Below are 13,690 nucleotides of genomic sequence, written 5' to 3' on the forward strand. Positions count from 1 at the left end.
CCACAATCCACTCACCTCAAATTTCACCACAATATCAGAAAAACTCAGCATCCACAATTCCCACTACTTTACACTTTCATACCGGAAACGGAAGTCCAATTAGAGCTATTATTTCAACGCTATTTATTTTTAGAACAAAATTAAAACTTCGACGACATTTCAGCATCACTGCGTGCCTTTTTCAGAGTATCTAAATAATAATTATAATAAGCGAATACATAATAAAAATAAATATAAATACTTAAAAAGTTATTATTAATGAGTAAAAAAATTTTTTTTTAAAATAATACCTTAGTTTAAAACGATTTGTAGACTTAACTGTTGTGAGTCAAAAAATTTATTAATAGAGCCATCAGATATAACTCTCAATAAACGATGTTATAAGTAATTTGAATAATGACTTAATTTTTGAATATTTTTTACTAAGTTTTCAATTTCTAATCGTAGACATTTTGTTTGAAAGTTAAATTTAGTTTTTTGAAAATTAGAATTTAAATTATAATTTAAATTGTGTATATTATACTTGTTTAAGTGTGTTGAATATGTGCTGGTATTAAGGAATCATTTCTACACCTGATTAAAAAAGTACGTTGTTCTTTTAGATTAACTAATCTTCTGTTGGTATGTATCCAATATCCAATTTGTTTTCTTGTGGTAACTCCATACTTCGCACAGATGTAAGATAAAAAAAACCCATGGTAACCAAAACGTTGCTGACTGTGTGTATGATGTAAAGATTTGGAAACACCAAATCAAACCAATCTTCGACCGACAATGCAATAGTGAATTGTAGAAAATTATTTCTTCTGTCTTACGATCACGGCAAAATAAAAACAAATTAGAGCTATCATTTCAACTCCATTTATGTTTAGAACCAAATTAAAACTTCGATGACATTTCGGTATCACTGCGTGCCATTTTCAGAGTATCTAAATAATAATTATTGACTTTAAGTATGAGGTGAAAATACGGACCAAATGCTGATGGATTGAAGGAAACTTCTTCCATCAGACGGTCTTGATACCATCTGGTCCCGGAGTGGAATAGTTCCTCATCACTCTTAATACTTTTTTCATCTCATCGGTAGTGATGGGTGGGCATTCTTTCTAAGGTGTTATGAGGACATCATACAACTCCTTGAAGCTATGTTCTCTCTACATTATGCTGCCTGATGTTTAGCAGCTTTGACTTGTTAAGTGTGTGATAACGGATCCGGAGTATGCGCGCGAACTTTTAAACCTTGGTTTTGTTTTACGGTGCGCATCGGCCAAAGCTCTCGCTACATTATATACACAAAAATTACTAGTCCAGAGGTAGGTTTTTTTCAAGTAATTACCACGAAGTTCGTCATCCATTTCAGTCAGATCTTTAGACTTGAGAAAGAGCTAGGTGTTGATGTTTCTTCGGGTCATAAAGCATCGCTCTTCCTCTATTGAATGCCTGCTCGCGGTTGGTCTTAGGGTCGCCTCTCTTTCTCTGTTGCCGGCTTGATCTGGCTGTGGTATGTAACCCCGTTCACGGGCAAAACTCGCACCGTAGCAGTATAGCAAGTCGTGATTTAGTCGCTCAGTCCACCTAAAGATCCCGGGCCTATTACAAAGCCATTGAACGCGTCCTCTGGTCGGAGATAGAGGGTCCCTGTACCAAAGGTTTCTGCTGAATATGGTTACAAAAATTAATAGACAGTCGCGAACAATTGTCCAGGGGTGGTCCCGTAGAAATTAACCCCCAAGTGGAGGTATGAAAACCACGCCAAAGGCTGCATGGAACCTGTGTGAGATCTCAGAGAACGCAGCTTTATCCTTGCATGCGGGGCTCTACAAAAATGGACGAACCCCTTTCCCTAGCTTTTCGTGGGAACAAGGATGGCAACACCAAACATAGTTGTAGTAAGTGCAGGTTAAAGCAATAGAACGCGCAGGGCTCCCGACAAAGGATCGCCCAACAATGCCGATCACTCTAGAGCTGAGTGAGCCAATGAAGATGGAGTCAATTCGATGAATCGGCGGAATTTCGGGACCTATAGGTGGACAGAGCTACTTAATCACGACCTGCTAGTAGTAGATCTATTCTAAACTAACAGCATTTAATATGAAAAAATATAAAATTTTATACGAGTTTGATTAGAGGAATGCCATTTTTATTGCCAGAAAAGTAACAAAAACCGTTTGACATAGAAATTGTTTAATTATGAAAATTTCAAATTAAATTAATTAAATTTTTGCGTTTTTGAGTCAAAAGTATTTAATTTTAAGCCTTCTTTTAATTATATCACGAGGTATTAAAAAAAGTATTTCTTATTGCTACATTAGGCATCAAACTATTCAAAATTAGGAGTTAAAAATTTTAAATTAGATAATTTAAGCTTTAAAAATTAAATTCACAAAAATAACAAAATAGTCAATACAAAGCGCATCTATACCATGCAATTTTCTATACAACTAATACATTTGGAAACGCTAGCAAGTCATAAAATATTTATTATATCACTTAAATTCAAAAATAATTTCGCGCTAGATTGCAAGATGCTTTGGGGATGATCTATCATCCACGAGCAATCCGCACCAGTTCTGTAGATTGCTACTGCTCCATATCGGTCAGTGCAAATCGACAAAATTGGCGCTCACTCTTGTATTTCATGGCATCACTGACTGCACCTGAGTAGTACTGAGTAGAGACAGTTTTGAACCTTTCTATGAAATTTTGTGGAAAATTTTCTTTTTGACCATTTTAACCTCAAATTCGAATTCTTAGACCCTGAAAACCTAGGCATACTGAGTTTAAAGAAAGTTTGCTTACCATTTGAATTTTGGCTAATTTTTTGGTTGTTTCCGACCACTGTGCGACTGTCAGAATCATAAATTCAGCCTCCAAAAAATTGGAAGTTTCGTTTCGTCCATTTAAGGAGGTACCATCGCTACTGCCGAGATCAGTCGATTACGCAGTCGTTATACCTACACTCGTATGACTTACTGAGTTGAAATCTGGCAACACTGTGATCATGTCGCCGGCGACATATGTGACCATGTCGCCGGCAACATGAATCAACGGCTGACTGAGATCTACATTGATCGCGCCTCACGATGTTGCCAAATTGCGATTGTCAACTTTCAGAAGCACAAGTTTCGTTATTAATTTTTTTTTCATGTGTATGCAGGAACCAAATGGTTAATATTGGTTTTGCACCTCAATTTTGAAATACTTGTTTTTCATTAAGAAAATTATCAATAATATCTTAATGGTGGTTACTTAGATATCACTTAGTAAAGAGCTCAAAAACGCCATCTCTCATAAGACGCAATGTTAAATATGACGAAATTAGAAACTTTAATAACTAATTTATAAAGTACATTAGGCTTCGGAGATTTTAACTGAGTACTTTTGGTGATCATATTTAGATATCGTGAAAGTTTGGTTGAAATGGTAATAAAAATTCTTGTAGCGATGGTACCTCCTTAATTATTTCAATCATAAAACAGGATGGAATTTAATTAAAATTTAATTTAGTTTCGGAAATTTAATGAAAATTTCTCAAAAGAATGTTTCCATTTTATTTTTATTAAGTTTTAAAAAAGGAAACAGGAATTAAAAAAATGTTGTAGCGCACAGTTCTAAAATGTAAAAAAATAGTTAATCTCACTTGTGAAGAATTGAACTTTTACTATACGTTTGTTGTACTTCACTTTAATATTCTATAATTAAAGTGAAATATATCTTGTCTTCCTTTTTTGTGTAGGGAAAAATGATCGCTGATGACAGGCAAGAAAAAGAACGTGTTGATGTTCGAAATGCATTAGAAGAATATGTTTACGACTTACGATCGAAACTTTTGGATGACGATCAATTAGCTACATTTGTCACTGAATCGGACAAGAATGAGCTTTGTCGGCTTTTGGATGACACCGAAAATTGGCTGTACGAAGAGGGAGAAGATTGTCAACGGCAAATCTACTCTGATAGATTGGCACGGTTGAAAGTAAGTTTTTTCAGTAATCTTTATTTAATTGTACACGATGAAATGTAGATATACTTTCAGCTGCACTATTGAATCAATTGGTACAATAATTTCAACATAAATCTTTCAGATGAAGTTCTCTTTGGAGCACTAAACAGAAAATTTTCCTTTATTTTTACAGTTACAAGGTGAACCAATAAAAGATAGAAGAACAGAATTCGAAGGCAGAACCCAGGCTCTTGAGGAATTGGGAGGATCCCTTCAACTAGCGAAGAAGGGTTTAGATCAGATTAGAACCTCTGTAGCAAAAGACGATAAGTACTGTCACATAACAGAAGAAGAGCTAAAAAAGATGGAACGAATCATACAAGAGAAGTTGACTTGGCTTGAAGAGAAGCGGGTAATTCTCTCTAGTACTCCTCGTACTCAACAACCTCCTGTTCTTGTTGCACAAATACGAGCTGAGAAACAGGTATTTAATTACTCCTAATTTGTCTAATATATGCATGATGCTTATTACTAAAATAAACATTATAATATTGAGGGTTTCTTTTCTTTATCAGTGGTTAAATAATAAAAATTGAGGACATTTGGTTTTACATGGTTTGGAATTACCCAAATCCTGTAGCCTACTGGAACCCTTTCTTGCGGGTTCATGCCGAACACTTTTTCTTGATTTTTAGCTTTAAACAAATCAATTTTCAACCGATTTTAATGAATATTATAATGACCCTAAGGATTATACGTCTAAAGAACAACTGCCAGCAAATGTTTCCAGCCAAAGAAACATTTTTTTATCTAATAACAAATAACAAAAGTAAAATAACATCCACGTAGTAAACCTTGGATACTACAAATCTGGTAAGCTGACTGTAGAGACATTCAAAGAAAAAACTGCATGCGTGTGATTTCAGTCCCCATATTTGATTTGTGATTTTAAATTTGTAAATTTGGACGTTAAATTCGAAATAAGTTACCTCAAAAACCCCATTGTATTAAGTTTCATACTAACATATGCAAATTTGGCAATTTCAGACAGCGTTTTGGATCCGCCATTATGAATTTCTTAAATTTGACGTCAAAATCTAAATCAGCGAACCCAAAAGCCCCCTTGTACTAAGTTTCCTGCAAATGTGTTAAAAGTTAGAAATCTTAGTCCGGGTTTCAGGGGTCTATTTAGGGTTTTGTCTGTCCCCGAGGAAGCAATGGCGTTTTGATGTCAGAAAATTCTGTTGTTCCGCAGCTCCAACACGACAAAAGCTCTTTTCTGATCTTACGGACAAGATAATGAGAAAACGTTTTATTCAAAAGAATTAAAATTCTTTCTCTGATTCTACGGGGAAGCAAAAACCTCGCGATAAATATTTTTTATATAAGCACGATTAAAAAAAATTATGATAAAGTTAAAAAAAGTGGGACTTTCTATTAAATTCAACTTTTTCAGCTTAACTGAATTTTGAAAACATAAGGTTAACTTTCTGGAAAAATCCGTTGTTTTATTTGATCAAATATTTTTGATAATTATGTGATAATATAAAGAAGACATTCTATAAGTTGTATGCAGGCCAAATCTATTTTGTGGCCACGTGAATTTAATTCATCAACAAATTTAATTTTTGCATTTTTCTCGCGAACTATGCAAGAAATAAAACATTATAAGGATGTATTTTTTGTGGAACTGTTTAAAAGGGGTTTTTGAAGAAAAAAAATCGTACCTAGAAATATGGTGTTTTTGGAAAATTTTTCAACCAATTTTAAAAGAACATGAACAACCTCATCAGAATCTAGACAAACTTTAAATATCTGAATTAAGTAGAAAGTTATAGAGGTATGCAGAATGAATTGATGTTTTTTTTTCTTTTAAAGAAAATTCAAATGCTCATAACTTTGCAGAAATTTTGTTTGTCACATCGGACAAATATGTCTCGCCTAATTTCGTCTAAAAAACAACATATTTTTTCTCAAACACCTATATTTAAGGCGATTTTAGACACTAAAAAAGTGAGACGGCAGTTCAGGTGTTTAATACATGGGCCTACAGTAAATATTAGCGCATGCGCCCATGGGCATTGATTTACTTTAGTCTTAAGAGAACAGGACTAAAGTTCTTTAGCTCCGTTCCCTAATGACCCTTTTACGAAGATTATTTTATAACTTTAAATGATTTTTGGGCATTGCTTAACGACATTATACTTCTCGTTATTGTTTATTAATTTGATTTACTTTGCAGTTTAATATGGTTAAAGTGACACGACCACAACGGGCATCTAAAATTTACATTACCGCTTCATAACAAATACTTATTAGGTACAAACATAAAACACAAAAATAATATTAATATCTTATAATCTAAGTGCCACTATGTATGATATTATTTATCTGGAGAATTCAGTCACAGATATAAAAATTGCTAAGCGATTAAGAAGCAAATTCAAGTGATTACACAACACATGGATAGGTGAATTAAAGCCCTCAGAAGTATTCAAGAGTCTCCTTAGATCTAGAAGTTTAGTAAACCTTTTCCGAACTGCTTCCAACTTTTTTGTATTTCTCATAAATTGTGTCCCACTCGGTGGAAGAATATTCAAGTTTCAAGCCATCAATCTCTAAGCCCCCACTCGTTATTTGGTAATTTTACAGAACCCTCATTGTTTCTTTTCGGAACGAAAGCGCGCTCTACTTTTGGTTGGATTAGTGGAAAGATTATTTTTGTCAAGCCATTGTAGTATTACGTCAAGATCAGATTGCACTCTTAGTACCCTCTTAACTATCAGCTTACCAGAAAAAATTTAATATCATCTAAAAACAAGATAGCATTTTAATTTAAACTTCACATCTTTCATATAAACATTAAATATCGTTGGTCCAATCACTGATCTCTGAGAGACATCCGAGGTTGAAGTGAAGACTTAAGATGAGTGACCATGATACTGTACAGTATAAGATTTATTAGACCAATAGTTATAATAACATTGACAAGAGTCTCTGGTAGATCCTTAAAGATAGGACATATTATCAGAAACTTTTAAGTGTTTAGAGGAGACAATTATGTAAAAATAATGCAATTTTTAATTCTACGTTTAGTCTGTGAAAGTTAATATTATTAATTGAAAACAGTGTATTTTGCATATATCCCCTTAGAAAACAAGGGAAATTTTCGAACTTCATCAAAACGGATTTTGCTAGTTAGGTTCAAAAATGAAGATGAGTAGAAAAAAATTAATAAGAAAATTTCAATCTTTTGTTTACTTTAGTTTAACAGGTGTAACTTTCTAGAGAATAATATTTTTGTTCATGCGTAAAAGATTATGCGACCAAGCAGTGAGGATTTGGCAACACTATTTAGCTAATGAGATTATCAGATAAACGTGCGGGCCAGTGCGTGAACATCAACAACTGATAAGTGCATATGAGCAGGAAGAGTGTGGTTTTTCTGCGTTCATTGTATTGTGTTTAACTTAGTAATTATGTTTTGGATCTGGCTGAGTTGAAGCTCTTGCACAACACTTTCGCCCGTAAACTTAAGATTCATCTTACTCTGGTAGACTTTATTATAAATATGCCTGAACGCATCCATAATTAAATTCGAGTGTTAAAGTTTCTGACTATCCAAGAACATAGTACCCGGAGGGCTAATCTGACCTGGAGATGTGTTGGTAAATTTTTAAAATTGGGGTTTGATTCTCTTAAAAGTTGTTTACGTGCAAAGCGATTTTTCGATTAATTCTTTTTCGAGATATAACTGATGAAAAAGAACAGTGATATCTGACTGTTTATGAAATTATAATGAGATTGATCTTTTTCAAGAAAAGATAGTGCACATTAAAGTCGGCAAGTTTTGTACTTGTCGCCTGTCACAATCGTTTTAAGAACTACGCTTGTAATTTTAGCAATTAAATGCGTATACAGATTTTGATACAAACCTAGAAGACAAGATCTTTATTAGCTATATGTGATAAAAATGAACCAGAATTATTGGTATATTCCATGTGTAAGTACAACCATGGAAAGTATTGCCATTCTAAAGTAACGGAGAGCACAAGTGGACGCTCATAATGATATTCATTTTATACAAGGAAATTCTATTTTCCATTGATACATGGTGACCTTTGAGAGTCTGAAATTAAGTTCTTACCGTGAAAGTTTCATCCAAAAAATATTCAACCCGACTAAGTTATACGTGAACAAAGTGGATAACTGAGAGGACAGGTACGATTTGATGTATATTGATTTTCATTTTCAAGTTCTAATTTCTGCCCGGGCCAGCAGCTGTAGAGTTAAATCTTTTTCAACGTTTCATGTACCTTTGATACTTACAAAAATACATACTGGTTTCGTCCAAAAAAAATGTATGGCGAGAGACAAAATATTGATAAAGGTAACGGAGAGGACACGTACGATCGCCTTCTTGTTTTTTTGTTTTCTATAGGGTCTTTGCTCGAAGCGCCTAAACAAAATCGTCAATAGATTCATTAACTATTTTTTTCCACGCTTGAAAATCAAATCTAGCAATGTGGTTATTCGTTTTAGGTATAGAGATCGTCCAATTTTGTGATTAGTTCTTGTATTATTTTTTTCTATCGGTTGCGCGGGTTTCGCATGCATGAGCAACTCTTCGAACACTTCCGATGACAATTTTGTTATTAATAGAGCAGGTTTCAGTTCATTTTTACACTAATTTTTTATAGATAGATAAACGTTTATTTTTCGGCCTGCTGGCCTTAAAAAATTGACTTGCTTACACTTCAATTTTTTGTACAGAATTTTCTTACAACTACGTCTTACAAAATACTATCCATCTACACATTATAACTAATCCACTCGCTCCTAAAGCTTAACCTTCCTCGCTGCACCTCGCCTCGCACGCATTTCGCTCTTCTGTCGCTATGCCTCGCATTACCAGCCTCTGTCTCCGCGGCTAACACCTAATACTTAACTACTATTTACAATATTTACATTTCTCTTACATCTACTTCCTCTCCTATTTACAATCTTTCCTTCTCCATTCCTCCTGTTCCTTCCTGCTCTTCTTCTCTATCTTACCCAACATCCCCTTCACCCATGCTACTGCCCTTTTGTCACCCCTTTCATGCAAAAATACCTCCATGCTTATCCCCCTCCTTTCCACCTCTTCACATTCCTCCAACCAATGCTCCAATTTTGCATCCCCCTTCCCGCACAATTCACACATTGTCTTCTCTTTAGATAGCCGGAGCCTATTATAATTCTTCATGCAACCGCACCTCATTCTCGCTATAAGCCTCTGACTTCCTTGCTCTCCTTTCTTACACAAATATTGCGCTCTCTCCCTTGGCATAATTCACACATAATTTCTGTTATACCTTGACTCTTATTCTCTCCTCTCCTTCTGCCTTTTCTTTCTCCAAGCCATTCTTTTAAACCGACTCACATACCTTCCTTCTGTCCTCATTCATTCTGCTAACTTCATCCATCTGCAATCCATTCGTTCTAAAATACCTTTCCATTTCCACCTCCATCTTTGCACCACTACGTCTGTTCTCCTTCTCCCACCAACACTCCCTAACCAATTTACTTCCCCCCTCCTCCAAAAAATTCTCATATTTACACGCTCGACTCCCTCTTATAATCCCTAAACTCGTTCTTCCTGTCTCCCTCCTGACAATATATTTCGGCGTATTCCTTGCCAACGCTAGTATCCATTTTACATTTCTCTCCTGTACCCTATTTACCTCCTCACTTATCTTCCAACCCCACATCTCCACTCCGTAAAATAAGACACTCATCACTAGCGAATCAAACAATTTCATTCTCCTTTCAAAATCATCTGCGAACAATCTCTTCCCCAGCCCCCACACCTGCCTCATCACCACATTTGCCCTTCTCACTCTCTCTTTTATATGACCATGCACTCCCCCATTTCTTCGAAACAGGTAGCCCAGGTACACAAACTCTTTCACCTCCTGTACCGCTTTCCCCTTCCACTTCCACTCCCCCATATCTCCTACCTCCTTTCCTGAACACCATAACCTTCGACTTGTCCGCATTTAACTCTAACCTATTCTTGCCCAAGTAACGTCTGAACCTCTTCATCTTCTCCTTTAAAGCCTCTTCGCTCTTTGCCAACAGCACTATGTCATCTGCATATGCAAGTAACCATATCCTGACTTCTCCTACCCTAACTCCTCCTATCCTAACTCCTCCTACCACTTCGGCCGCTAGCTTACTTTCCATATCCGCGATCAAAATTGCAAAAAGCGTTGGGCTAAGCAGGCACCCTTGCCTCAACCCCCTATCCATCCAGAATCCCTCAGAGATTCCCTCCCCTCCTCTCACCCTATCTTTCGTCTCCGAATATACCTCCCTTACCCTCTCGATCAGGCCCCTCTTCACTCCTCTCTCTTCCATTGCCTCCCACAACCTCCCCCTATCCACTGACAGGAACGCGCTCTTTAGGTCTACAAAAAAACGCGTACACTTTGGCACCCTTTTTGTTTAATTCTCTATCCACCACGTGTTACAAGACGTAAATATTGTCAATAGTGCTCCTTCTCTCTCTCTCTCTCTCTCTCTCTCTCTCTCTCTCTCTCTCTCTCTCTCTCTCTCTCTCTCTCTAAAGCCCGCCTGCGTCTCTGGCAATATTCCTTTCCCCGCAACATCCTTTCGCAGCCTATCTGCCAACACCATCGCGTATTTGAAGTCATCTTTGGAGTAGATGGGCTTCCTGTTTCAATTTTAATTTTGTCCTTTTTGTAAGTTTACAGAAGCGGATTTGGAAACGCAGTTAAAAGATCAACTCATTTCTGGTATTAGGGAATAATTAATGCGTAGTTAGTTGTTAAAAACGTTCAAATAAAAAATTGACGGAACTTTTGGGCATTGCAAGAACCGTGGAATTAGCCAAATTACAAACAAAAAATTAGACAGATAAATAAAGGAATTAGTGACTGTTCGAAAGAGAAGGAGTCGGACGAGCGAAACACAAGTATAAATCTTATCAGCACAAATCAACGACAGTAGAGCTTGTTACGGTATGCAGAGCGGTCAGTCGTCGTTGTGCAGCATTTGATCCGTGATCAAAAAATAGGTGTGTTCTTTAAGGGAACGCCGTTTGTTAAAGTAAATGTAGGGTTTCATACTTTTGCAAATGATCTTTTGATTACTTCAGGGATGTTTAGTGTTCAATTCAAGCGTAAAAATACTTTAATATCAGGTTACTTATATGTTGTCAAGGAAAGGGGAAACCTAATTTTGGGTTGAAATTGATGAAATTCATTAAGATTGTGGCCACCAAGATTTGCTCAATATGAACGGCATAAACTCAACGACGTTAAGTCATTGCTAATACACACGCCTAATGTAATAAAATCATTAAAATAATCATTTCCGGCGGTTTTCGAGCCTAAATTGGGTACTTTCACCAAAGAAAAATTAAAGTTATTTCCATTAAAGCATTAATACCAATTGAATATAGTGAATGGGGTACTCGGATAGTTCTATTTATAAAATCTGACGGTACTTTAAGAATATGTGGAGATTATAAGATCACTTTGAATTCTTGTTTAAAAATAGATCATTTTTTTATACCAAGATTAAAACATGTAATCAATGTATGTAGAGGGGAAAGGAATTTACAAAACTTGAACTTTGGGAAGTTTATCAGCTAATGAAAGTCAAAATCTTGTGGTCATTAGCACGCGCATGTGACTATTTAAATATATGCGGTTGTTTTTAGAGTAGACACTGGACCGGGATCGTTCCAATGAATTATGGCATCATTATTTATCAAAAATAAAAGGTGTCGCAGTTTTAATAGATGACATATTAATTACAGCACCAAACAGAACGAACCATTCAAAAGATTAAAAAAAAATAGAGAAAAAAGAAAAAAAGGAAGAAAATATAGTATTAAGGTATTCGCATTGACAAAAATGGAATTTCAAGCATTACTAAAAATGTCGAAAGCTTAATGAAAGCACCTGCTCTGATAGACATAACATACCTGCGTAGTTTTTTGAGCTCTATAAATTATCATGCCAAATTTGTCGAAGCACCAGCGCACAGATTGAGACCATTATATTACATATTGAAGACAAGTTCATCTGGACAAACCAAAATCACCAGAAATGTTCAGAAGTAAAAAAAACTGTTATCGTCCCACAAATGTCTAGCCCATTTTTACCCGGACAAACTAATTGATTTGACTTGCGTCGCTTCTTCTTACGGCATATCGGCAGTTTTAGGAAATAGATTTCCAGCCGAATTTGATCACCCAGTATGCTTTGTGAGCAGAACATTAACTACAACCGAAATAAAGTACGCACATGTTGAAAAAGAAGAGTGAGCAATTATTTTCGGAGTAAAAAAATTCTACGAATATTTGTAAGGCCATACATTTTTACTCCAAACGGACAATGCCGCTTCCATGTGGCTATTTAATCCTAAGAAATATATTCCTGAAAAAGAAGCTGCGAGAATTCAGCGATGGGCTCTATTATTACAAGCATATCAATTTGACAAAACATATTTGTGGTTTTGAGAATTATGTATATATGTTAAACCGTTTGCCTTTATCCACACAAATAAATAATTATTTGAAATTCAAAAATCTATAAGAAATTAAAGACACATATTTAAAACAAATATAAGAATATGATTTTGCAACATGAAATAGGCGTGTAGTACAAAGTGAAACCAGAGTGATTATGCCACAACGTGAAACACAGGGTGATTATGCCACAACCCTTACAAAAATGGTATTGCACAAACTACATCATAGTCAATTCTGGATATCAAAAATGAAGGCTTTAGATGAAGCGTTTGAATGGTGGCCCAAAGTCGATAAAGATATAGAAGATATTACTAATAAATGTTTACCTTGCCTATAAAATCCTAAAAACTCACAAAAAATACCCTTAATGCTATGGTTCTGGCTAACATCGCCATGGCATCGGTTACATGCAGATTTCTTAGAACCGATAGAAAAAAAGAATATTCTGATAATTGTAGAGTCACTCTCACTATATGGCTAGAAGCATTTGTAACGGTCATCTAGCAACAAACGGTGCAGATGAAAATTACATAAATATATTTAATCGAAAAATGTATGCTATGAATTACGCGGGTTTTCGTGAAACGAATTTGAAAGTAGGGGATTCATTCATAATAAAGGATTCTAGGGGCAAGGGAGAGAAAAAGTCACCAGCAGTAATAAATTCAAAAATAGTTCCGGTTATCACTTATTTGATAAGAATCGATAAGACGATATTTAAAAGGCATGCACATAAGATGATTCCATGTTAATTAAGTTCAAAAAGCGAAGTTACAGAAGGGGCTGAGTGTAGTACAACTACCCTGAATCAAGATGTCAGGGGGGGGGGCTGAAATGAGTGCGTAAGGTGGTCGCGGGATACTAAATCTTTTATGTCTTTTCAACAGGATTATTTCGGGGTAGAGCACATATAGTTGCTAACGGACGGGAACCTCTTCTTAAAATGCTCAAGAAGCACGAAGAGGTGGGCAAAGGAGCCTTGACTTCAATATAAGGAGTGAGCAAAATGCATCAAATCTTGTCTATCTCGGTTCCTCACTCCTGAAAACCCGGATTAAGAAAGCACAGGAGAAAAAATTCCGTGAACAGCTCCTCGATAATAGGATGCACGGTATCATCCAGTGATGTGCAGGATCAGTCGATGCCTCGTGTGAGCTAACTTTTGCTTTCCTTAAATCATACAGATTGTAATCAGGCACGGGGGG

At 35.8% G+C, this 13,690-nt stretch overlaps 1 protein-coding gene across 3 annotated transcripts in view; it reads left to right on the forward strand.

The window, feature by feature from the left end:
• The window catches only part of LOC117170640 (97 kDa heat shock protein), a 189,867-nt gene that overhangs the window by 166,031 nt on the left and 10,146 nt on the right, over positions 1 to 13,690 (forward strand). For all 3 annotated transcript variants that reach the window (XM_033357548.1, XM_033357545.1, XM_033357547.1), the window contains 2 exons: positions 3,737 to 3,976; positions 4,137 to 4,427. In XM_033357548.1, coding sequence (XP_033213439.1) covers positions 3,737 to 3,976; positions 4,137 to 4,427 — 531 coding nt within the window. The remainder of the gene's footprint in view (positions 1 to 3,736; positions 3,977 to 4,136; positions 4,428 to 13,690) is intronic.

This window comes from Belonocnema kinseyi, chromosome 4 (genome assembly GCF_010883055.1).
Source record: "Belonocnema kinseyi isolate 2016_QV_RU_SX_M_011 chromosome 4, B_treatae_v1, whole genome shotgun sequence".
NCBI lineage: Eukaryota > Metazoa > Arthropoda > Insecta > Hymenoptera > Cynipidae > Belonocnema > Belonocnema kinseyi.